This window comes from Coregonus clupeaformis, chromosome 16 (genome assembly GCF_020615455.1).
Source record: "Coregonus clupeaformis isolate EN_2021a chromosome 16, ASM2061545v1, whole genome shotgun sequence".
NCBI classification, from domain to species: Eukaryota; Metazoa; Chordata; class Actinopteri; order Salmoniformes; family Salmonidae; genus Coregonus; species Coregonus clupeaformis.
This window is the reverse complement of record NC_059207.1, coordinates 40,742,056-40,765,618: the sequence shown is the minus strand read 5'-3', so window position 1 is coordinate 40,765,618 and position 23,563 is coordinate 40,742,056. Positions and strand designations below refer to the sequence as shown.

Genomic DNA, 23,563 nt, shown 5'->3' with positions numbered 1-23,563 from the left:
AAACATTATGCTTTGGGGGTGTTTTTCTGCTAAGGGGACAGGACAACTTCACTGCATCAAAGGGATGATGGACGGGGCCATGTACCGTCAAATCTTGGGTGAGAACCTCCTTCCCTCAGCCAGGGCATTGACAATGGGTCATGGATGGGTATTCCAGCATTAATTTTTTTTATAATGGATTTAAATGGTGCTCCATGGGATGTTCAAAGTTTCGGATATTTATTTATAACCCAACCCTGATCTGTACTTCTCCACAACTTTGTCCCTGACCTGTTTGGAGAGCTCCTTGGTCTTCATGGTGCCGCTTGCTTGGTGGTGCCCCTTGCTTAGTGGTGTTGCAGACTGGGGCCTTTCAGAACAGCTGTATATATACTGAGATCATGTGACAGATCATGTGACACTTAGATTCCACACAGGTGGACTTTATTTAACTAATTATGTGACTTCTGAAGGTAATTGGTTGCACCAGAGCTTATTTAGGGGCTTCATAGCAAAGGGGGGGAATACATTTGCACGCACCACTTTTCCGTTATTTATTTTATATAAAATTTTTAAACAAGTTATTTTTTTTCACTTCACCAATTTGGACTATTTTATGGATGTCCATTACATGAAGTCCAAATAAAAATCCATTTAAATGAAAGGTTGTAATGCAACAGAATAGGAAAAACGTCAAGGGGGATGAATATTTCTGCAAGGCACGGTAAATGTTATTTTTAACCGGACTCATGAATCCAGGCATGGTCAGGCTGACGTTGAGCAGCAAAAGCTCATTTCAATTGCCCTCTCCCCCCCAGTCCCACTGCAGAGGTGACACCCTACAGGAGTGGTGTATTTTTGGATGTTTCTATTAACCCATTGTCCCAGAGGACTAGGCACTAGTGGTGCTAAGGACCTCTCGAATCACGTGTGCATGTTTCCTGGGGTGCTAAACTCACGAAGGTGCACTGCACACGGCACACCACCTTTTCGAGGCTCACATTGAGTTCAACCATAGCACCATGCTAGCACATATCCATTGGAGCTGGTAAACTCAACCTTGGAGTGGCTCGTCTCTCACTTTTCCTCAGTGTAGCTTGTGAAAGAGCCTGGAGTGACTAGCACTTTAGCAGAGAGAGAGATGTTTCTGATTGATTTTCAGTGGAATTGTGTCCTGGAAAGCATGTGGCTGCAGTGCAGGGGGGATGGATGTTGATGTAGTCAACTGATGTGCAGTAAAATGCTGGAGTCTTTGAAGCGCTAACGTTATCATGATACTTGGTTTAACCCTAAGCCACTGAGGTGATACTGGGTTTTTCTGTGCATAGTGGTGGGTATTATTTTTAGCCTGTCTAGATTATGGAATAATGGTGTATTTATAGCAGGCAATGACGGTAGTTCCTCTCTGGGGAAAAGTCTTGCCATGTATGACGTGGGACTCCAAGCAGGACTCCAAACTCACCTTGAGAAGGGCACCGGCAGCACTGAGTGCATTTTCTATTCAACCCATTGTTTTAGAGTGATGGAACATTTGGTTTGGGGGTTAATGTTTAACAGTACCTTCATGATGATATGTTATCAAAGTGGGTCCTGGATGTATTAGTGGGTGTTCTGTATATTTGCCTTTATTTGTTGCCCAAGAATCCTTGACTGGTCCTTGCTGTGTGAATTCCAGCCTCTTTGTGCTTCATATGTTACAGTCCCCTGTAGCTCAGTTTGTAGAGCATGGCGCTTGCAACGCCAGGGTTGTGGGTTCGTTTCCCACGGGGGGCCAGTATGAAAATGTATGCACTCACTAACTGTAAGTCGCTCTGGATAAGAGCGTCTGCTAAATGACTAAAATGTAAATATGTTTGTTGAGTGTATGCATGATTGGTTGTGTAGAGTGAAGATCGCTTATGGTTTTGCTGTGTGTTTACCCAGGAAAATGGCTAACAGCCTTGCTCGGAAACCAGACTCTCTTCAAGGGAACAGTTGGTAAAGCAGATATTGTCCGAGTGATGCGTTGTGGATGCTGTCAGGTGGAGATTGAGAATGTCACCTAAGCTTAGAGAGCACATTGGGTAAATCCTGCAGAGCCTTTTCATATTGGTTTCTGTGAGGCTGCTTTCTGAATGTTTTCCCAAATCCCCAGTGTGACCCCCTGCCATGCAGGAAGGCTGGTCATGACGTAGATGCCAGCTTACTGCTGAGGCAGAGGACGCAGGCTGCACTTACTGGTTGAGCTGTGAGCAGAATACTAAACGGGCCAATCTCTGGCCCTGCCTGTCAGGGTACCACTGTGGCCCTGACACAGCCAGCCTCCCGCTCCACTCGTCAATGTGTTTATTGCACATAGCTAGTAGTCATCAACATAATGTGTCTGTAGCCAGGGGTGTTGCAGTTCCGCAGGACTGAGGAGAGACTGACCTGGTCCCTGGCTGGTGCATGTTCAGTACGGGCCCAGATACTGATAGGGCCAGTCGGTGTGGGGTGGGATGAGGGGGAGGATCTCTCAGCTGCTTCTATTGTTTGGACAGCAAAATTACCTTGTAGGGAAGTCTGTCAGTGGTGGATAGTGATCCCACCCCTCCAAGCCCAATGCACAGATACCCTACCCATCAGCACCCTCCATGGCCTGGGATTCCAGACACTCATCATGGCATGTGGCATTTTGTGTGGCCTGCTGTGGGGTCTTTTGGCAAGTGTGTGGTCCAGCCAGGTGTTTGCTGTCCCCAGCTTGTCTGCAGGAGACACAATGGCTGTCTGTGTCTTAGATGAATGAGGCGGAGGGATCTGTATGAACTTGAAAAAGGGATGCTGATGCAGTAACAACCTGCTGTTCATTTAGCCCTGGGACCGGTTTCCCAATAGCGATGGAAGTTTGGAGTGTTTTAATGATGCATCTTTCCTACAAGGGCCGAAGATGTAACATGCATTTCCCTAAACACCCCGTAGGGAGAATGTTTAATAAGTGAGTCATTGAAGCATGTGTCGATACTGATAGGATCGAAAGATCAGATAAGCTTTCTCCATTCAAATCTTACCTTAGCATTAAAATTGTTCCACAATACTGACGACGGATCAGCTCCTAGAGATTATATCACCTATGGCTGCAAATATTGAGGCGGCTTATTCTAATGCTTATCCTATAATAATGCACTAAATCAAGATTTGGCACACAAATCTGCGCACATGTTACGCATCATGAAGTATATTGAGCCACATTTTTTTACAGTAGTCTACAATTAGCAAAATAGTGCTCAATTGATTGAACATGAAATGTATTTCAATATGATTTTAAATATATACAGTGCCTTCAAAGTATTCATACCCCTTGACTTATTCCACATTTTGTTGTTACAGCCTGAATTCAAAATGGATTAAATATATTTTCTCACCAATCTACACACAATACCCCATAATGACAAAGTAAAAATATGTTTTTAGATTTTTTTAGCAAATTTATTGAAAATGAAACGCATAAATCTAATTTACATAAAAATATAATTAAATGTTATTTGTCAAATGTGCCGAATACAACAGGTGTAGACCTTACCGTGAAAAGCTTACTTAAAAGCCCTTAACCAACAATGCAGTTCAAGAAATAGAGTTAAGAAAATGTAAATAATAAATAGTCCGGGTGGCCATTTTATTAATTGTTCAGCAGCCTTATGGTTTGGGGGTAGAAGCTGTTAATAAGGAGCCTTTTGGACCTAGACTTGGCGCTCCGGTACTGCTTGCCGTGCGGTAGCAGAGAGCACAGTCTATGACTAGGGTGGCTGGAGTCTCTGACAATTTTTTGGGCTTTCCTCTGACACCGCCTAGTATAGAGGTCCTGGATGGCAGGAAGCTTGGTCCCAGTGATGTACTAGGCCGTACGCACTACCCTCTGTAGCGCCTTACGGTCGGATGCCAAGCTGTTGCCATACCAGGCGACAATGCAACCAGTCAGGATGCTCTCGATGGTGCAGCTTTGGAACCACACGGCCAGGTCTCTGACCTCCTGCCTATAGGCTGTCTTGTCGTTGTCTGTGATCAGGCCTACCACTGTTGTGTCGTCTGCAAACTTAATGATGGTGTTGGAGTCGTGCTTGGCCATGCAGTCATGTGTGAACAAGGGTGTACAGGAGGGGACTGAGCACGCACCCCTGAGGGGCCCCCATGTTGAGGATCAGCGTGGCAGATGTGTTGTTACCTACCCTTACCACCTGGGTGCGGCCCGTCAGGAAGTCCAGGATCCAGTTGCAGAGCGAGGTGTTTAGTCCCAAGGTCCTTAGCTTAGTGATGAGCTTTGAGGGCACTATGGTGTTGAACGCTGAGCTGTAGTCAATGAATAGCGTTCTCATGTAGGTGTTCCTTTTGTCCAGGTGGGAAAGGGCAGTGTGGAGTGCAATAGAGATTGCATCATCTGTGGATCTGTTGGAGCGGTATGCAAATTGAGTGGGTCTAGGGTTTCTGGGATAATGGTGTTGATGTGAGCCATGACCAGCCTTTCAAAGCACTTCATGGCTACAGACGTGAGTGCTACGGGTCGGTAGTCATTTAGGCAGGTTACCTTAGTGTTCTTGGGCACAGGGACTATGGTGGTCTGCTTGAAACATGTTGGTATTACAGACTCAGTCAAGGACAGGTTTAAAATGTCAGATGCACTTCTTGATGAAGCCAGTGACTGATGTGGTGTACTCCTCAATGCCATCGGAAAAATCCCAGAACATATTCCAGTCTGCGCTAGTAAAACAGTCCTGTAGCTTAGCATCTGCGTCATCTGACCACTTCTGTATTGAGCGATTCACTGGTACTTCCTGCTTTAGTTTTTGCTTGTAAGCATGAATCAGGAGGATATAATTATGGTCAGATTTGCCAAATGGAGGGCGAGGGAGAGATTTGTACGTGTCTCTGTGTGTGGAGTAAAGGTGGTCTAGAGTTTTTTTCCTCTGGTTGCACATGTGACATGCTGGTAGAAATGAGGTGAAACTGATTTAAGTTTCCCTGCATTAAAGTCCCCAGCCACTAGGAGTGCCGCCTCTGGATGAGCATTTTCTTGTTTGCTTTGGCCTTATACAGCTCGTTAAGTGCAGTCTTAGTGCCAGCATCGGTTTGTGGTGGTAAATAGACAGCTACGAAAAATATAGACGAAAACTCTCTGGGTAAATTGTGTGGTCTACAGCTTATCTTGAGGTACTCTACCTCAGGTGAGCAATACCTTGAGACTTCCTTAATATTAGACATCACGCACCAGCTGTTATTGACAAATAGACACACTCGTCTTACGAGACGTAGCTGTTCTGTCCTGCAGATGCACGGAAAACCCAGCCAACTGAAAGAAGAGGTTGACCTTAAGACAACAGGGGAAACATTAGTACTCTTCAGAGCTTCTTCTTTCAGAATACATTACTGTGGTCAGACTAGCCTTGTACACAGCTTCTCGTGACGACGTGGAAATGTGCATTAGAATATTAAGAAGACTGCTGTGTGGAGAGGAGAAGGAAGGTGGGATGAGTCATCAATACTCCCCTTTCATTGAGCTAAGTACAGGGATAAACAGAGGGTTTAATTACAACCTTTTCATGGTGTTGATGGCAACAGAACGCGCTGGGATAGGGACAGGACATCCAAAAGAGGTCGTTTTTAAGTATCCATTTCAATGTCTGAAAAAAAATCTTTGTCTACTGTATGATATGTATTTTTCAACAGTACAGATGTTTTCCCCAGCATATAGAGGCCATAGATAGTTTGAAGGCATGTTGACCTCTGTTCTTCCTTTCTATCTCCCAGCAGAATCCTGGCAGATGGGCAGCATCTGGTCTACATCTCACACAGCACAGGCCACTGGTCTTAATCTAGGTGTCATGTGACTCCGTCGCAGTGTCTTGTTGCAACCAAACCTAGGACAGGACATGGTGATCTGTCTGTAGTGTACTGTACAGTCCTACACACAGTTATTTAGGTTATGAGAGGAGACTAGGGATCTCAATACACCCACTGAAAACAGGAAGTAAAGATTAAAGCCAGACACATGGTTGTTACTCCAGCTAGCTTTAGGCTAGTGTTCATGTTTATGTTCACATGGCCTCCTTTTTCCTTTTGTAATTTTCTCTGATTCAACAAGTTCTTTGGCATTTGAATTGTTAGTGTACTGTACACTTGGTTAGTGGTGAATGCTTTCTAGACAAGAACAGCTGGTTAAGAGCACTTGAAGAGTTCTAGGACTTAGTTACCCGTCGAGTGCTTCTAAAATAGCTTCCTCAGAATGAGCTTTTCAGCCTTTTTTTGTAGCTGCCATAAGCACCTGTACCCTCAGGATTGGCCACAGAGAAGCCTGCTGCGTCATGCAGCCATACACAGCAGGGCCTGTGTCAGTCTGTCAGCTAAAGCAGTTTGTCTGTCTTCCTGGTGTGGTGGCCTTGCTTGGACTTACTCCATTGTTGTAAAGAAGGGCACCCCTGGGAGTCATGTCTGGCACTGGTTCACGGACTCTTGAGTCTGTGCCTCTTGTTGCTACGCTGCCTGTCTCACTTGCCTAGGTGTGGAGACTCACTTTTTGGCAAGCCTTAGGGTGAAAGTGTTCATGTTTGAGGAGACGTTTGGCCTGGTACCAAGTAGGATGTTGACTTAAAGGGACAGATGATAAACACACACTTCATCCAGAGCAGGTCTGGCCAGTCTAACTGCACCAGGACAATGTCATGTGTGTCTTATGTGTTTTGCACCCCCATAATGACATCAACAAGTGTTATTGTAAATGGCTTTAAGCCATCCTGATTTGTCTCTCTATACCCCCCACCCTGTAGTCGCCAACGTTTCTTAAAAAATGTAATGTGTCTTTGCACAGGAAGTGTTGCACAACCCTAAGGATGTTGCCGTTATGCTTCATGACTGAAGGGGAAACATTTGACTGTGGTCATGTTTTCTTTCTGTTCAGCTTGGTGTCAGATTGTATATTGAAACTCCTCCCAAATGTGGTATCATTCTTTGGCCTGTAGATAATATTATGTAACTGTTTGCCTTTGTCTGAATAGCTTTCAAGTGAGCCCGATGAAAATGTGATGTTGCAGCCCAGTTAGGTCTCCTGACCTTTTCAGAAGTGAAACACATTGTTCCACAATTATTTCGGAGAAAAGCGGTCTCTCATTCACTCACTCACTCATATGATTGGCCCATGTCCACTGATGGTCCAGAACTTCTGGCACCAGTGTCGGCATTAATAAGGCCTGACACACACACCCAACTGCACACCGGGGCAGCTCGCATCTCTCTCTTTCTCTCTCTCTGAGCCAAGGCCTTGTTGGTGTTGAGGCTTATGTGTCTATCTTTAATATGTGACAGCTTAGGGACACCCGCTTGTTAATTGAAGGTTTAAAAACAAAGCAGTTTGAGGTTCCAGCATGTACTGTGTGCTAAGCGCCACTCCTGTTGCGTCGATGAGATTTGGAAAGCGGGGCTCCATGTCTGAGTGACAGCGGCTTGTATTATCTCCTCCACCTCTTCCTGTGCAGTGGGGATGACAGGAAAACAGCTGGCATTTTAAACCAATCAATCAATCAATCAAATGTATTTTATGATGCCCTTTTTATATCAGCAGTTGTCACAAAGTGCTTATACAGATACCCAGCCTAAAACCCCAAGGAACAAGTAGTGCAGAAGCACAGTGGTTTGGAAAAACTCCCTATAAAGGCAGGAACCTAGGAAGAAACCTAGAGGAACCAGGCTCCGAGGGGTGGCCAGTCCTCTTCTGGCTGTGCCGGGTGGAGATTAGAACAATACATGGCTATTAAGGCCAGATCGTTTGGTCAGCTCATTGGGGGAACATATTTAAATAGTTTTCCCATTTTGGCTGTGCGTATTGTACATCCCATGCTATTTTCCTCTCCTCTCAAGGGCACAGGGGGGATCGGATTAGTTTACTGTCTGTTCAGTCCTGAAAAAGGAATCCTGATATTCATGAACATGTTTCCCTTCCCTGGTTTCCACCAGTCTCCCTCCATCACCCAGATTGGGCATATTATTCCAGGACTCACTGTGTCCTGAAAAGAAAGGTAATGTTTGCATGACTGAAAATAAACCTGTTAGCCTTCCCTTTTTCCTTTTATGTCTGCTTTACATATCACCTTGAGTTTGTCTTGGGTTGGGCTGGTTTAAAAATGACTGAAGATTCATGTCTTCCTCTTTTGTCTCCTTTGCAAGATGGTCTGTGTGTGGAGGTGTTTTTATTGGGGAAATACATTTTTACAGGCCAGCCTGGTTACAGGAAGACATTGTAATACCATGTTAAGTCTCCAGGTCTGTGAGAGCCAATAGATGTGTTTTTATGTAGAACTGTGACCTACAGCGTTTATGTACTAATAGGTTGCTGAATCAGGACGCCACAATTCAGATGTGGCCCAAATTGTCTGTCTCCTTTGGGATGGGCCTTTTATGTCTCACCAGTCCTCCATTTCCTCCTCCTGCTCTGGCTCTCCTCCTCTCTCCTCTACAGTGATGGAAGCCCAGTACTCTGCCTCTGTGTGGCACAGCAACAAACCCTGAAATGAGCTATAGTCTATCAGTTAACACTGATGCTGAATAAATGACTTTATATTTCAGAGAACGGCTCAGTACTCTTCAAGGTCAATTAGTCTAAGCACTCTGTAGGATGGGTATTTTTCATAATGTTCTGCTTTTAGTATGGGCTTAGACTTGAATATGGCTTTGCACATCCATAACCAGGTCTTGAGACCTGTAACTGTATAGTATCTGTTGTGCTGCTACAATGAGTTGACGTCATGGGCAGAAGTTATGGAGGTCATATTAATTATCTGTCTAGTTTTCCCTGATTGCAAAATTTGCAAAGCATTGTTGTCCATCGATTATGTTTTTAAATCTGTGTACCTCTAATTCTGTCTGTATGTCTGGTTTCCCCATCCCCAGTTGGAGACAAGGTTCCTGCAGACATCCGTCTTACCTCCATCAAATCTACAACCCTGAGAGTAGACCAGTCCATCCTGACCGGTAAGACACGTGGCTGTTTGCTGCACTGTTTTTCCTATACTGAACCAACTTAGGCTACTCTACAACTCTAGTAAAAATGGACAAACTGCCTTACTCCAAAAGCATAACAAAACTCTCTCTTCCTGTGTAATGGCAATATATGCTAATTTCAGATGTTCTACATCTAGCTTTAATGATAGTATGAGCTAATCAAAGCCTGCAAGCATACTGTATGACTTTTAATTGTCTGCCACAGGTTTATTTGCTTTCATTCCACATAGGCAAACTTGAACTGTTTACAGTGCCTTGCAAAAGTATTCCTCCCCCTTGGTGTTTTTTCTATTTTGTTGCGTTACAACCTGTAATTTAAATAGATTTTTATTTGAATTTCATGTAATGGACATACACAAAATAGTCCAAATTGGTGAAGTGGAATGAAACAAATAACTTGTTTAAAAAAATTCTAAAAAATAAATAACAGAAAAGTGGTGCGTGCATATGTATTCACCCCCTTTGCTATGAAGCCCCTAAATAAGATCTGGTGCAACCAATTACCTTCAGAAGTCACATAATTACTTAGATTGCACACAGGTGGCCTTTATTTAAGTGTCACATGATCTCAGTATATATACACCTGTTCTGAAAGGCCCCCAAAGCAAGGGGCACCACCAAGCAAGCGGCACCATGAAGACCAAGGACCTCTCCAAACAGGTCAGGGACAAAGTTGTGGAGAAGTACCGATCAGGGTTGGGTTATAAAAAAATATCCGAAACTTTGAACATCCCACGGAGCACCATTTAAAATCCATTATAAAAAAATGGAAAGAATATGGCACCACAACAAACGTGCCAAGAGAGGGCAGCCCACCAAAACTCACGGACCAGGCAAGGAGGGCATTAATCAGAGAGACCAAAGATAACCCTGAAGGAGCCGCAAAGCTCCACAGCGGAGATTGGAGTATCTGTCCATAGGACCACTTTAAGCCGTACACTCCACAGAGCTGGGCTTTACGGAAGAGTGGCCAGAAAAAAGCCATTGCTTAAAGAAAAAAATAAGCAAACACGTTTGGTGTTCACCAAAAGGCATGTGGGAGACTCCCCAAACATATGGAAGAAGGTACTCTGGTCAGATGAGACTAAAATTGAGCTTTTTGGCCATCAAGGAAAACGCTATGTCTGGCGCAAACCATCACCCCGAGAACACCATCCCCACAGTGAAGCATGGTGATGGAAGCATCATGCTGTGGGGATGTTTTTCATCGGCAGGGACTGGGAAACTGGTCAGAATTGAAGGAATGATGGATGGCGCTAAATACAGGGAAAGTCTTGAGGGAAACCTGTTTCAGTCTTCCAGAGATTTGAGACTGGGACGGAGGTTCACCTTTCAGCAGGACAGCAGGCATACTGCTGAAGCAACACTTGAGTGATTTTAAGGGGAAACATTTAAATGTCTTGGAATGGCCTAGTCAAAGCCCAGACCTCAATCCAATTGAGAATCTGTGGTATGACTTAAAGATTGCTGTACACCAGCGGAACCCATCCAACTTGAAGGAGCTGGAGCAGTTTTGCCTTGAAGAATGGGCAAAAATCCCAGTGGCTAGATGTGCCAAACTTATAGAGACATACCCCAAGAGACTTGCAGCTGTAAATGCTGCAAAAGGTGGCGCGACAAAGTATTGACTTTGGGGGGGCTCAAGTTTTCAGTTTTTTTGTCTTATTTCTTGTTTGTTTCACCCCCCAAAATATTTTGCATCTTCAAAGTGGTAGGCATGTTGTGTAAATTAAATGATACAACCCCCCCCAAAATCCATTTTGATTCAAGGTTGTAAGGCAACAAAATAGGAAAAATGCCAAGGGGGGTGAATACTTTAGCAAGCTACTGTATTCCTCCTCCAGAACCAAGTTATTCAAAACTTTATTTGATAGGTGAATCATGTCGCTAACAAAACACCTCCATAGACTGGTGTATTATAATACGCCAGTAATGTAAGAGCCAGTTCAAACCCAACAGCTCAGCCCCACCTCACAACAGCTTTTTACTTTAGCTTATCAAAATAAGACTTGCATTATTAATTTAATATCATGACACGATTTAATTAATTGAGTTCACCTCTGAGTCTAGAGCCAGGGTTTTCACTTGATCCACATTATGATAAGAGGCTTTGCCCTGCATCATGCGCACAAGCACCAAGAGCCATGAATGTTACACATTGATTGTGGAGTGGTAGTCTGATTGTGGAGTGGTAGTCTATGATTGAAGTTGATATAGTTTTTCCCTGAGGCTTTAGACACAGACAAAGGGGTATCCGTGTGATATGTGACCTGCGCTGCTCTCTGCTATGATTCCAGGCGAGTCGGTCTCTGTCATCAAGCACACCGACCCAGTGCCTGACCCTAGAGCTGTCAACCAGGACAAGAAGAACATGCTCTTCTCTGTAAGCAACACTCTTCTCTCTTCACTTCTTACTGCTCCTTGTAGCGGCTGTGTGATGATTGAACTCTCCACCATCAGCTAGTAGTTTGAGCTTGTCCTTCAGTTACTTGTTTACAGTCAAGCTCAATAGAGTTGAAGAACATGCTTGATGCATGAATCCTTTAACTTTCCTTAACATAATTAACAAATTATGCCAGCATCACTCAATATCAAACATGTACTTAAATATACAGACCCTGCTATGTTATTTTGGTTTGTAAAAGTGGTTTAATTTTCTATCTAGTCTGCTCTCCTCATGCATGTGTATGATTGTGTGGCCATAATATTCCACCTGTGTGTTTTCAGGGCACCAACATCTCGTCTGGCAAGGCTATTGGGGTTGTGGTGGCTACGGGTGTGAACACTGAGATTGGTAAGATCCGTGATGAGATGGCAGCCACTGAGCAGGAGAAGACCCCCCTGCAGCAGAAGCTGGATGAGTTTGGGGAGCAGCTGTCCAAGGTCATCTCTCTGATCTGCATCGCTGTGTGGATGATCAACATCGGCCACTTCAATGACCCCGTCCACGGAGGCTCCTGGATCCGCGGCGCCGTCTACTACTTTAAAATTGCCGTGGCCCTGGCAGTGGCCGCCATCCCCGAGGGTCTGCCTGCTGTCATCACCACCTGCCTGGCCCTGGGCACCCGCCGCATGGCCAAGAAGAACGCCATCGTCCGCAGCCTGCCCTCTGTGGAGACCCTGGGCTGCACCTCTGTCATCTGCTCCGACAAGACCGGCACCCTCACCACCAACCAGATGTCTGTCTGCAGGGTGAATCTGGTTGATTGTTTTGGTTGTTTTACACACTGACTGGACAGAGAGGTCTGCCTCTGAATTGGCTCTGTTGCATTACCTTGCTGTGATAGTGTTTGAGAGTATGTGTATGTGTGCAAAAGGCTCTTTGTAGTGGAGAATCAAGAGAGAGATGTGTTACACAGAGGCGGGGAGGCAGTGACACGCTGCGGCTTTGATATACATTCAGCCATTGGATGACTGTTCATCCGCGGTGCTCTTGCATAACTGACCTTGCGTCACTGCTCTGCGAAGCATCTAGCCCCTCCCTCCCTCTGAGTGGCACCCCAACACACCTACAGCTCTTTCCCAGTGCAGAGAGACATTTCATGATTAATTGAGCATGTTTATTTTATTTTTGGTGAATATGCACAGGTCTTTGGAACTGCTGATTCCACTCCTTTAAAATTTGACCTGTTGCATTATTTAGTAGGCCTATGTCTATCAAACGTTTCTGGATGAGAGGCTCTTTATTTGGTAGCGGCCATTTATTTACCAGAATACCTTTCTTTTGATCTAGCATTCCATGGGTCTCTATGGTCTGTTTTAATGTATGTCCCTCTGTAGTCACTTCCTTTCGCCTCTGGTGTAGACTGAAATTATTAGGGGAAAGGGGATGTCTAGTCAGTTGCACAACTAAATGCATTCAACCGAAATGTGTCTTCTGATTTTTAACCCATCCCTTCTGAATCAGAGAGGTGTGGGGGGCTGCCTTGAAGGGATACTTCAGGATTTTGACAATGAGGCCCTTTTATCTACTTCCCTAGAGTCTGAACTCGTGGATACCATTTTTATGTCTCCGTGTCCAGTATGAAGTTAGAGGTAGTTGCGCTAACTGGCTGGAAGTTTATGGGTATCTGCTAGCACATGGCTCTCCAACCCTGGTCCTGGAGAACTTCCATCCTGTAGGTTTTCACTCCAACCCTAATCTATCACACCTGATTCTAATAATTAGCTGGTTGATAAACTGAATCAGGTTAGTTACAACTGGGGTTGGAGCGAAAACCTACAGGATGGTAGCGCTCCAGGAACAGGGTTGGAGAGCCCTGTGCTAGCGGATACCCAGAGACTTCCAGCCATTGCGCTAACGTTAGTTAGCATTGGATGACGAAATACTGGATACAGAACATAAAAATGGTATCTATGAGTTCTTCTGACTCATGGGAAGTAGATAAAGGGCCTCATTACCAAAATCCCAAAGTATCCCTTTAATCAACTTCCCCGTCATTGGTGCCCGGGGAGCAGTTGTTATTAGGATATATGATGCAATTTTAGCCATAATACACTAGTAAATTAGCAACTACTAGTCATCATATCCTACTGTACTTATCTCATTGTTTCCATTAAGTGATGACATTTTAAGTAACACATGTTGTAGGCTGTGGAGAGTTCTCCACATTGCTTTCACCTATCCCAGTAGTTTGAGAATGGGATCTCTGGTGTAGAGGCTAGGAGCCGAAAGAGAACCATGCCTTCTTCAGGTCACTACCCAGTGTCCACCAACCAACCCCCATCTCCCTTTTCATCTGTCAGTGATGCTTGGAAAATCTTCCACAAAAAATAGTTTGTGTTGAATTCACAGCAACTTAAGCATAATGTATTCAGCGAGAGACTGCTCTTAAAAAAAGGATGGAATGCTATTTTCTTCTAATCATCTGACGTCAGCAAGGCTCTCTGAAGTATGGCCTCCAGCTGGAAAAGGACATGAATGATTACCATCACTCTTCCTTCCTCCTATCTATCTGACAGACTGCTGTGGTGTCCCAGCTGACTGGCTGTTGTAACGTGGTGTTAGTATGCACGTGCCGACTGCTAGGCTTGGACCAGTCCAGTTCTTCCTGTGGGAAAAGGCCCAGCCCTCCGGGCTCCAGTGCGCTCTTCTCTTTATGCTGGCTCCCTGACAGATGGCCTCCACTATTTACTTATGGACTAAACCAAACAAGCACTGCTCACTGCTAGACTCCTGCCTTAGCCCCCACACAGCCATAGGGCATCTAAATCCCTCCAGCCCAGAGAGTATGACACACACACAGTATAGGGTGGTCTACAGCAGTGTTTCCTAACTCCAGTCCTCCAGTACCCCCCAACAGCACACGTTGTAGCCCAGGACAAACTCACCTGATTCAACTCATCCAGGGCTTGATGATTAGTTGACAAGTTTGTCTGGGGCTACAACAAAAATGTGTGCTGTTGGGGATTCTGGAGGACTGGAGTTGGGAACAACTGATCTACAGCTCTCAGGCTCTGTGGTGCTGACTTGATGTAGTCCACTGTGCTATTATGTGGTGTTTGCTGCCATCTACAGTGTACATTAAGAAACAACCTCTAATGTAATGTTGTAACCATACATTGGTGTGAGATATGATTAGTTGTGTGTGAGAGACAGCCTTAACTTTCCTTGTCTGTGTTGTCTCCAGATGTTCATCCTTGACAAGGCCGAGGGGAACAGCTGCTCTCTGAATGAGTTCACCATCACCGGCTCTACCTACGCCCCTGAAGGAGAAGTGTAAGTACCAAATACGCTCAACGCTAATCCATTTACGATACAATTATTTATTTACTTCCAATTACATTAATAATTAAACTCCCTCTAACGTTTCATCTTGTCTCCTGGCCTGTCCTGTGTGTCTCCCTCCAGGTACCAGGATGGCAGACTAGTGAAGTCCTCTGCGTATGATGGTCTAGTGGAGATTGCCACCATCTGCGCCCTGTGCAATGACTCCTCTCTGGACTTCAATGAGGTCTTTGCCCCTACCTGCATGCCTATCTCCTCCTTCATATGGATAATTATGGGATGTCGAGTAGAGGTGACTGATTGGTTAATGTTTGTGTCGTCAGGCCAAAGGTGTATATGAGAAGGTTGGCGAGGCCACAGAGACGGCCCTCACCTGCCTGGTGGAGAAGATGAATGCGTTTGACACCGATGTCAAAGGCCTGACCAAGATCGACAGGGCCAATGCCTGCAACTCTGTAAGTACACTAACTTCAACCATTGAACCGTTAAATGGTGTAGTACGCCACAGCTGGTTTTTAGCAGGTTTTCTGAGTGGTGTGTTGTCTATCAGGTGATCATGCAGCTGATGAAGAAGGAATTCACCCTGGAGTTCTCCAGAGACAGGAAGTCAATGTCTGTGTACTGCACCCCCAACAAGGCCCGCTCCTCCCTCGGAAAGATGTTTGTCAAGGTATCACCACCTTAATGAAACTGGTTACAATTGACGGAGTCACCCATGATTCACCAAATGACATTTTGAAGGAAGAAACAAAGTACTTTAAGCATATGTTTTCTTTTCAGTCACCTCCATCTCCTCTAACTGAAGCTAATTGTAGAGATTTTTTTTCTATTGATAATGTCAAATTAACAGCCACACAGAAAGACTCATGTGAAGGTGAAATTACAGAGGAGGAACTTCTGGATGCAATTAAAGACTTTAAGTCTGGGAAAACTCCAGGGTTGGATGGCATACCAGTCGAGGTATACCAAACCTTTTTGATATACTAAGAGGACCGTTATTAGCATGTTTTAACCACTCCTATGTAAATGGTAGATTATCTGACACTCAAGAAGAAGGACTGATCTCATTATTACTGAAACAGGATACAAGTGGAAAATATAAAGATCCAGTCCATTTACAAAATTGGAGGCCCCTTACACTTCAGTGTTGTGATGCAAAAATCCTAGCAAAATGTATAGCGCATAGAATTAAAAAGGTATTGCCGGATATTATTCATTCTAATCAGACAGGTTTTTTACATGGAAGATACATTGGAGATAATATAAGGCAAGTATTGGAAACATTAGAACACTATGGAAAATATGGGAAACCAGGCCTGCTATTCATAGCAGACTTCAAAAGGCATTTGATAAAGTTCGACTGGGGTTTATATATAAATGCCTGGAGCATTTCAATTTTGGAGAATCTCTTATAAAATGGGTCAAAATCATGTATAGTAACCCTAGGTGTAAAATAGTAAATAATGGCTATTTCTCAGAAAGTTTTAAACTGTCAAGAGGAGTGAAACAAGGTTGTCCACTATCGGCATATCTATTTATTGTGGCCATCGAGATGTTAGCGATTAAAATCAGATCTAATAATAATATCAGAGGATTAGATATAAAGACCTTAAAAACAAAGGTGGCATTGTACGCTGATGATTCATGTTTTTTTTTAAATCCACAACTAGAATCCCTCCACAGCCTCATAGAGGATCTAGATACATTTTCTAACCTCTCTGGATTACAACCAAATTATGACAAATGTACTATATTACGTATTGGATCACTAAAAATACAATTTTTACATTACCATGTAGTTTACCAATAAAATGGTCTGATGGTGATGTGGATATACTCGGAATACATATCCCAAAGGAAATAAATGATCTCACTTCAATAAATTTTAATAGAAAATTAGCAAAAATAGATAAGATCTTACTACCATGGAAAGGAAAATACCTGTCAATTTGTGGAAAAATCACCCTGATTAACTCATTAGTATTATCACAGTTTACCTATTTGCTTATGGTCTTGCCTACGCCTAGCGAACAGTTTTTTAAATTATATGAGAAAAAAATATTCAATTTTATTTGGAACGGCAAGCCAGACAAAATTAAAAGAGCATATTTATATAATGAATATGAATTCGGAGGACAGAAATTATTAAATATTAAAGCATTAGACCTATCACTAAAAGCTTCAGTCTTACAAAAGTTATACTTAAATCCGAACTGGTTCTCAAGCAAATTAGTAAGATTGTCTCACCCAATGTTCAAGAAAGGCCTTTTTCCCTTTATTCAGATTACAACCTCACACTTTCAGTTATTTGAAAAGGAAATAATCTCCCAAATGTCACTATTTCTAAAACAAGCCATAGAAAGTTGGTTGCAATTTCAATTTAATCCTCCAGAAACGACAGAACAAATAATGCAACAAATATTGTGGTTAAATTCAAATATACTAATTGACAAAAAACCTTTATTTTTTGACAGAATGTTTAAAAAAGGTATAATCTTTGTAAATGATATCATCGGTAGGACTGGTGGAGTTATGACGCACATGCAGCTAACAAAAACATATGGAAATGTCTGCTCTACCCAAAATTACAACCAAATAATGGCAGCATTACCGCAAAAATGGAAGAGGAAAGTGGAAGGGGAGAAAGTAAGGAACTTGTCTGTCGGCCTTGCATTAAAGAACATAATTGGTTAAGGAAAACTGTGATAAATAAAAAAATATATCAGTTTCACTTAAGGACCAAAGGATTGACAGCCGTCCCATATAGATTGCAAAATAGTTGGGAAGAGATCTTTGATGTACCGATCCCATGGCATAGTGTTTATGAACTGACACGCAAAAACGACACCGGATTCAAAAAATTAGAATCTTTCAATTTAAATTACTATATAAAATCCTTGCTACCAATAGAATGTTATTTATATGGGGATACAATCTTCCCAGCTCTGCAGATTTTGCTGTGAAGAGACGGAATCATTGGACCATTTGTTTTGGTTCTGTCCATTTGTAGCTTGTTTTTGGACACTGGTCCAGGAATGGCTAAAGGATTGCAATATTTACCTGGAACTAACCTTGCAGATAGCATTACTGGGTGATCTGAAAAGTCATAGTCAATCAATCAATAATATAATAATACTTTTAGCAAAGCTGTTTATTTTTAACTCTCAATCTGTAGAAGCAATGAGAATAGAAAGGTTCAGAATTATTGTAAAACATCACAGCACGGTTGAAATATATATGGCAAATAGAAATCCGATATGGATGGTGTTAAGAGATAGATGGGAGGTATTGAATAGAGTTGAAGGATGGGACTAATAACAAATAACAACAAATAATAACAAAGATAGCTAATAATGTAAAGCATACTGTGTCCATAATAAGTATATAGGCTGTATGTTGGGAGCTTTTGGGAAAGAGCACAGTTAGAAAGATATGGCATATAGAAGCAAACCGGATGGACATCATGAAAACGATCGGAGAGGTTGAGAGTAGAAGTAGTTCAGGAGCAAAAAATTAATAAATAATAATAATAATGATATATATGTATGTATGTATATGTATATATATATGTATATATATAATAGAATTATTGTAAAATTAACTGTGTCCATAAGGTGTAGATAGTAAGTATAGACCGGAAATAGAGACCTGGGCATTGTTGTTCACTAATTTACTCCAAGTAGGGAAAGGATGGTGGGGTTGAAAAGTAATAAAGGGGAATATATATATAAAAAAATAAAAAAATAAAATGGGGGGATTGGAAGTGATGCAGACAATTACATTGATAGAAGATACAATCTATCTGCAATATTAAGCTGATCCATAAAAAAAAAAAAAAAAAAAAAAAACAGTGGGGTCAGTGAAAAGAAAATAAAATAAAAAAATTAAAAAAAATATAGAAAAAAATAAAAATAAAATAAATAAATAAAAGGTATCTCCACCTTTTAGAAACCCTGCTATGTTTGACTCCCATTGAACCAATTGTTAGTGTTTTTAAGTCACCCATGTTTGAATCTGTGTGTCAACCTTTAAAACACTTTCATCTCCACAGGGTGCCCCCGAGGGAGTTATTGACAGATGTACTCATGTCAGAGTGGGCACCAGCAAGGTTGCCATGACCCCGGGCATCAAAGAGAGGATCATGTCTACGATCCGTGGGTACGGAACGGGGCGTGACACCCTGCGCTGCCTGGCTCTGGCCACCCGGGACGCCCCACCTAGGAAGGAGGACATGGTGCTGGTCGATTGTGCCCGCTTCGTTGATTATGAGGTGAGCACTACTCTCATTACCACTGCTGCATAGAGTAGGAGTTGACAGGCATTTTGTTAAAAGGCATTTGTTATGTGTAGATATCATACCTAACTTATACTTCTGGATCCTATTAATATCATATGAACAAAAATAGAAACGCAACATGTAAAGTGATGGTCCCATGTTTCTTGAGCTGAAATAGGAGGCCAGACATTTTCCATACGCACAAAAAGCATTTTGTGCACGAATTTGTTTACCTCCCTGTTGGTGAGCATTTCTCCTTTGCCAAGATAATCCATCCACCTGACAGGTGTGGCATATCAAGAAGCTGATTAAACACCATTATCATTACACAGGTGAACCTTGTGCTGGGGACAATAAAAGGCCACTCTAAAATGTGCAGTTTTGTCACACAACACAATGCCACAGATGAAGTGTTGAGGGAGCGTGCAATTGGCATGCTGACTGCAGGAATGTCCACCAGAACTGTTGCCAGAGAATTGAATGTTCATTTCACTACCATAAGCTGCCTCCAATGTTGTTTTTTGAGAATTTGGCAGTAAGTCCAACCAGCCTCACAACCGCAGACCATCTGTAACCACGCCAGCCCAGGACCTCCACATCCGGCTTCTTCACCTGCGGGATCATCTGAAAGCAGCCACGCGGACAGCTGATGAAACTGTGGGTTTGCACAACCGAATAATTTCTGCACAAACTGTCAGAAACCGTCTCAGGGAAGCTCATTTGCGTGCTCGTCGTCCTCAACAGGGTCTTAACCTGACTGCAGTTCGGCGTCGTAACCAACCTCAGTGGCCAAATGCTCACTTTTGATGACCACTGGCACGCTGGAGAAGTGTGCTGTTCAAGGATTAATCACGGTTTCAACTGTACCGGGCAGATAGCAGACAGCATGTATGGCATCGTGTGGGCAAGCGGTTTGCTGATGTCAACGTTGTGAACAGAGTGCCCCATGGTGGCGGTGGGGTTATGGTATGGGCAGGCATAAGCTATGGACAATAACACAATTACATTTTATCAATGGCAATTTGAATGCACAGAGATACCGTGATGAGATCCTAAGGCCCATTGATGTGACATTCATCCGCCGCCATCACCTCATGTTTCAGCATGATAATGCACGGTCCAATGCCACAAGGATCTGTACACAATTCCTGGAAGTTGGAAATGTCCCAGTTCTTCCATGGCCTGCATACTCACCATTTGAGCATGTTTGGAACTCTGGATCGACGTGTTCGACAGCGTATACCAGTTCTCGCCAATATCCAGCAACTTCGCACATCCATTGAAGAGGAGTGGGACAACATTCCATAGGCTACAATCAACAGCCTGATCAACTCTATTGGAAGGTGATGTTGCGCTGCATGAGGCAAATGGTGGTCACACAAGATACTGACTGGTTTTCTGATCTACGCCCTTACCTTTTTCTGGTATCTGTGACAACAGATGTATATCTGTATTCCCAGTCATGTGAAATCCATAGATTGGGGCCTAATGAATTTATTTCAATTGACTGATTTCCTTATAAATGTAACTCAGTAAATCTTTGAAATTGTTGCATGTTTTGTTTTATATTTTTGTTCAGTGTAGTATAACTTTTGGATGTTGTCCAGTATTGTGCAATTCTAGTAGGAACCCTGATGGTGACACTGTTTCTCTGCTCAGTCTGACCTGACCTTCGTTGGCTGCGTTGGCATGCTGGACCCTCCCAGGACCGAGGTGGCTGCCTCCATCAAGCTGTGCCGCCTAGCCGGCATCCGCGTCATCATGATCACCGGCGACAACAAGGGCACTGCCGTGGCCATCTGCCGCCGTATCGGCATCCTGGGTGAAGAAGACGACGTGGACAAAATGGCGTTCACTGGCCGCGAGTTTGACGACCTGTCCCCCCAGGCCCAACGCGATGCCGTTACCAACGCCCGCTGCTTCGCCCGTGTCGAGCCCTCCCACAAGTCCAAGATCGTTGAGTTCCTGCAGGCCATGGACGAGATCACAGCCATGGTACGCCCCCCCCTCACATCCTTATCCTTACTGTACATGCAAAGCTGTTATATGTATTACTGTTGTCATTTAGCCTCCTATCCACCCTTAAGTATATGTGCCACTGTTTTCTCCCACAGACTGGTGATGGAGTGAATGATGCCCCTGCCTTGAAGAAGGCAGAGATTGGCATCGCCATGGGCTCTGGCACTGCCGTGGCCAAGTCAGCCTCTGAGATGGTCCTGGCCGATGACAACTTCTCTTCCATCGTGGCGGCTGTGGAGGAGGGCAGAGCCATCTACAACAACATGAAGCAGTTCATCCGCTACCTCATCTCCTCCAATGTGGGAGAGGTCGTCTGGTGAGTCAGCCATTTGTCATATACGTACAGTGGGGAAGAAAAGTATTTAGTCAGCCACCAATTGTGCAAGTTCTCCCACTTAAAAAGATGAGAGAGGCCTGTAATTTTCATCATAGGTACACGTCAACTATGACAGACAAATTGAGGGGAAAAAATCCAGAAAATCACATTGTAGGATTTTTAATGAATTTATTTGCAAATTATGGTGGAAAATAAGTATTTTGTCACCTACAAACAAGCAAGATTTCTGGCTCTCACGGACCTGTAACTTCTTCTTTAAGAGGCTCCTCTGTCCTCCACTTGTTACCTGTATTAATGGCACCTGTTTGAACTTGTTATCAGTATAAAAGACACCTGTCCACAACCTCAAACAGTCACACTCCAAACTCCACTATGGCCAAGACCAAAGAGCTGTCAAAGGACACCAGAAACAAAATTGTAGACCTGCACCAGGCTGGGAAGACTGAATCTGCAATAGGTAAGCAGCTTGGTTTGAAGAAATCAACTGTGGGAGCAATTATTAGGAAATGGAAGACATACAAGACCACTGATAATCTCCCTCGATCTGGGGCTCCACCCAAGATCTCACCCCGTGGGGTCAAAATGATCACAAGAACGGTGAGCAAAAATCCCAGAACCACACGGGGGGACCTAGTGAATGACCTGCAGAGAGCTGGGACCAAAGTAACAAAGCCTACCATCAGTAACACACTACGCCGCCAGGGACTCAAATCCTGCAGTGCCAGACGTGTCCCCCTGCTTAAGCCAGTACATGTCCAGGCCCGTTTGAAGTTTGCTAGAGTGCATTTGGATGATCCAGAAGAGGATTGGGAGAATGTCATATGGTCAGATGAAACCAAAATATAACTTTTGGTAAAAACTCAACTCAATCGTGTTTGGAGGACAAAGAATGCTGAGTTGCATCCAAAGAACACCATACCTACTGTGAAGCATGGGGGTGGAAACATCATGCTTTGGGGCTGTTTTTCTGCAAAGGGACCAGGACGACTGATCCGTGTAAAGGAAAGAATGAATGGGGCCATGTATCGTGAGATTTTGAGTGAAAACCTCCTTCCATCAGCAAGGGCATTGAAGATGAAACGTGGCTGGGTCTTTCAGCATGACAATGATCCCAAACACACCGCCCGGGCAACGGAGTGGCGGCTTCGTAAGAAGCATTTCAAGGTCCTGGAGTGGCCTAGCCAGTCTCCAGATCTCAACCCCATAGAAAATCTTTAGAGGGAGTTGAAAGTCCGTGTTGCCCAGCGACAGCCCCAAAACATCACTGCTCTAGAGGAGATCTGCATGGAGGAATGGGCCAAAATACCAGCAACAGTGTGTGAAAACCTTGTGAAGACTTACAGAAAACGTTTGACCTGTGTCATTGCCAAACAAAGGGTATATAACAAAGTATTGAGAAACTTTTGTTATTGACCAAATACTTATTTTCCACCATAATTTGCAAATAAATTTATTAAAAATCCTACAATGTGATTTTCTGGATTTTTTTTCCTCATTTTGTCTCATAGTTGACGTGATGAAAATTACAGGCCTCTCATCTTTTTAAGTGGGAGAACTTGCACAATTGGTGGCTGACTAAATACTTTTTTTCCCCACTGTACCTCCTCCTGCCAACGTGATGTCTCTGTAGTGGTGTTATGGTGCTCCTGTGGAGGTTAATGATGTTTCTCTATGGGGGCAGCATCTTCCTGACGGCTGCTCTGGGCTTCCCTGAGGCTCTGATCCCAGTTCAGCTGTTGTGGGTCAACCTGGTGACAGACGGTCTCCCTGCCACCGCACTGGGCTTCAACCCCCCTGACCTGGACATCATGAACAAGCCCCCCCGCAGTGCCAAGGAGCCCCTCATCTCTGGATGGCTCTTCTTCAGATACCTGGCCATCGGATGTGAGTTAATGGGACTGTTGTGCTTTGTTTCCAACTATATATCAGATGACTCAATCTTAATTTTCCTCTTTCAGTTTACATTTTCTCAAGCTCACTGCTACTGGCATACCCTGGCATATACTGTTATTGTGCACCTCTCTGCATGTCCACTGTCTTCCTAGTTATAGAACTAGTCTGTCCTACAGTCAGTCAACTGTGTCTCTGTCTCAGGCTATGTGGGAGCTGCCACAGTAGGAGCTGCTACCTGGTGGTTTGTGGCTGCTGAGGATGGCCCTATGATCTCTCTGTACCAGCTGGTGAGACTAGCGCCTAGATGTCAGCTTTACTGTCCATATGGTGT

The 23,563-nt window shown here is 43.7% G+C and overlaps 1 protein-coding gene across 3 annotated transcripts in view; it reads left to right on the top strand.

Annotated features, from left to right (window-relative positions):
* Positions 1 to 23,563, top strand: part of LOC121584733 (sarcoplasmic/endoplasmic reticulum calcium ATPase 2-like) — a 39,971-nt gene that overhangs the window by 11,397 nt on the left and 5,011 nt on the right. For all 3 annotated transcript variants that reach the window (XR_006003756.2, XM_041900805.2, XM_041900804.2), the window contains exons 6-17: positions 8,869 to 8,949; positions 11,277 to 11,362; positions 11,707 to 12,171; positions 14,610 to 14,698; positions 14,831 to 14,933; positions 15,031 to 15,162; positions 15,258 to 15,377; positions 18,759 to 18,977; positions 20,643 to 20,978; positions 21,098 to 21,318; positions 23,021 to 23,223; positions 23,434 to 23,519. Coding sequence is in view for 2 of the 3 variants with exons in the window: in XM_041900805.2 (XP_041756739.1) it covers positions 8,869 to 8,949; positions 11,277 to 11,362; positions 11,707 to 12,171; positions 14,610 to 14,698; positions 14,831 to 14,933; positions 15,031 to 15,162; positions 15,258 to 15,377; positions 18,759 to 18,977; positions 20,643 to 20,978; positions 21,098 to 21,318; positions 23,021 to 23,223; positions 23,434 to 23,519 (2,141 nt within the window). In the remaining variant the exon portion in view is untranslated. The remainder of the gene's footprint in view (positions 1 to 8,868; positions 8,950 to 11,276; positions 11,363 to 11,706; positions 12,172 to 14,609; positions 14,699 to 14,830; positions 14,934 to 15,030; positions 15,163 to 15,257; positions 15,378 to 18,758; positions 18,978 to 20,642; positions 20,979 to 21,097; positions 21,319 to 23,020; positions 23,224 to 23,433; positions 23,520 to 23,563) is intronic.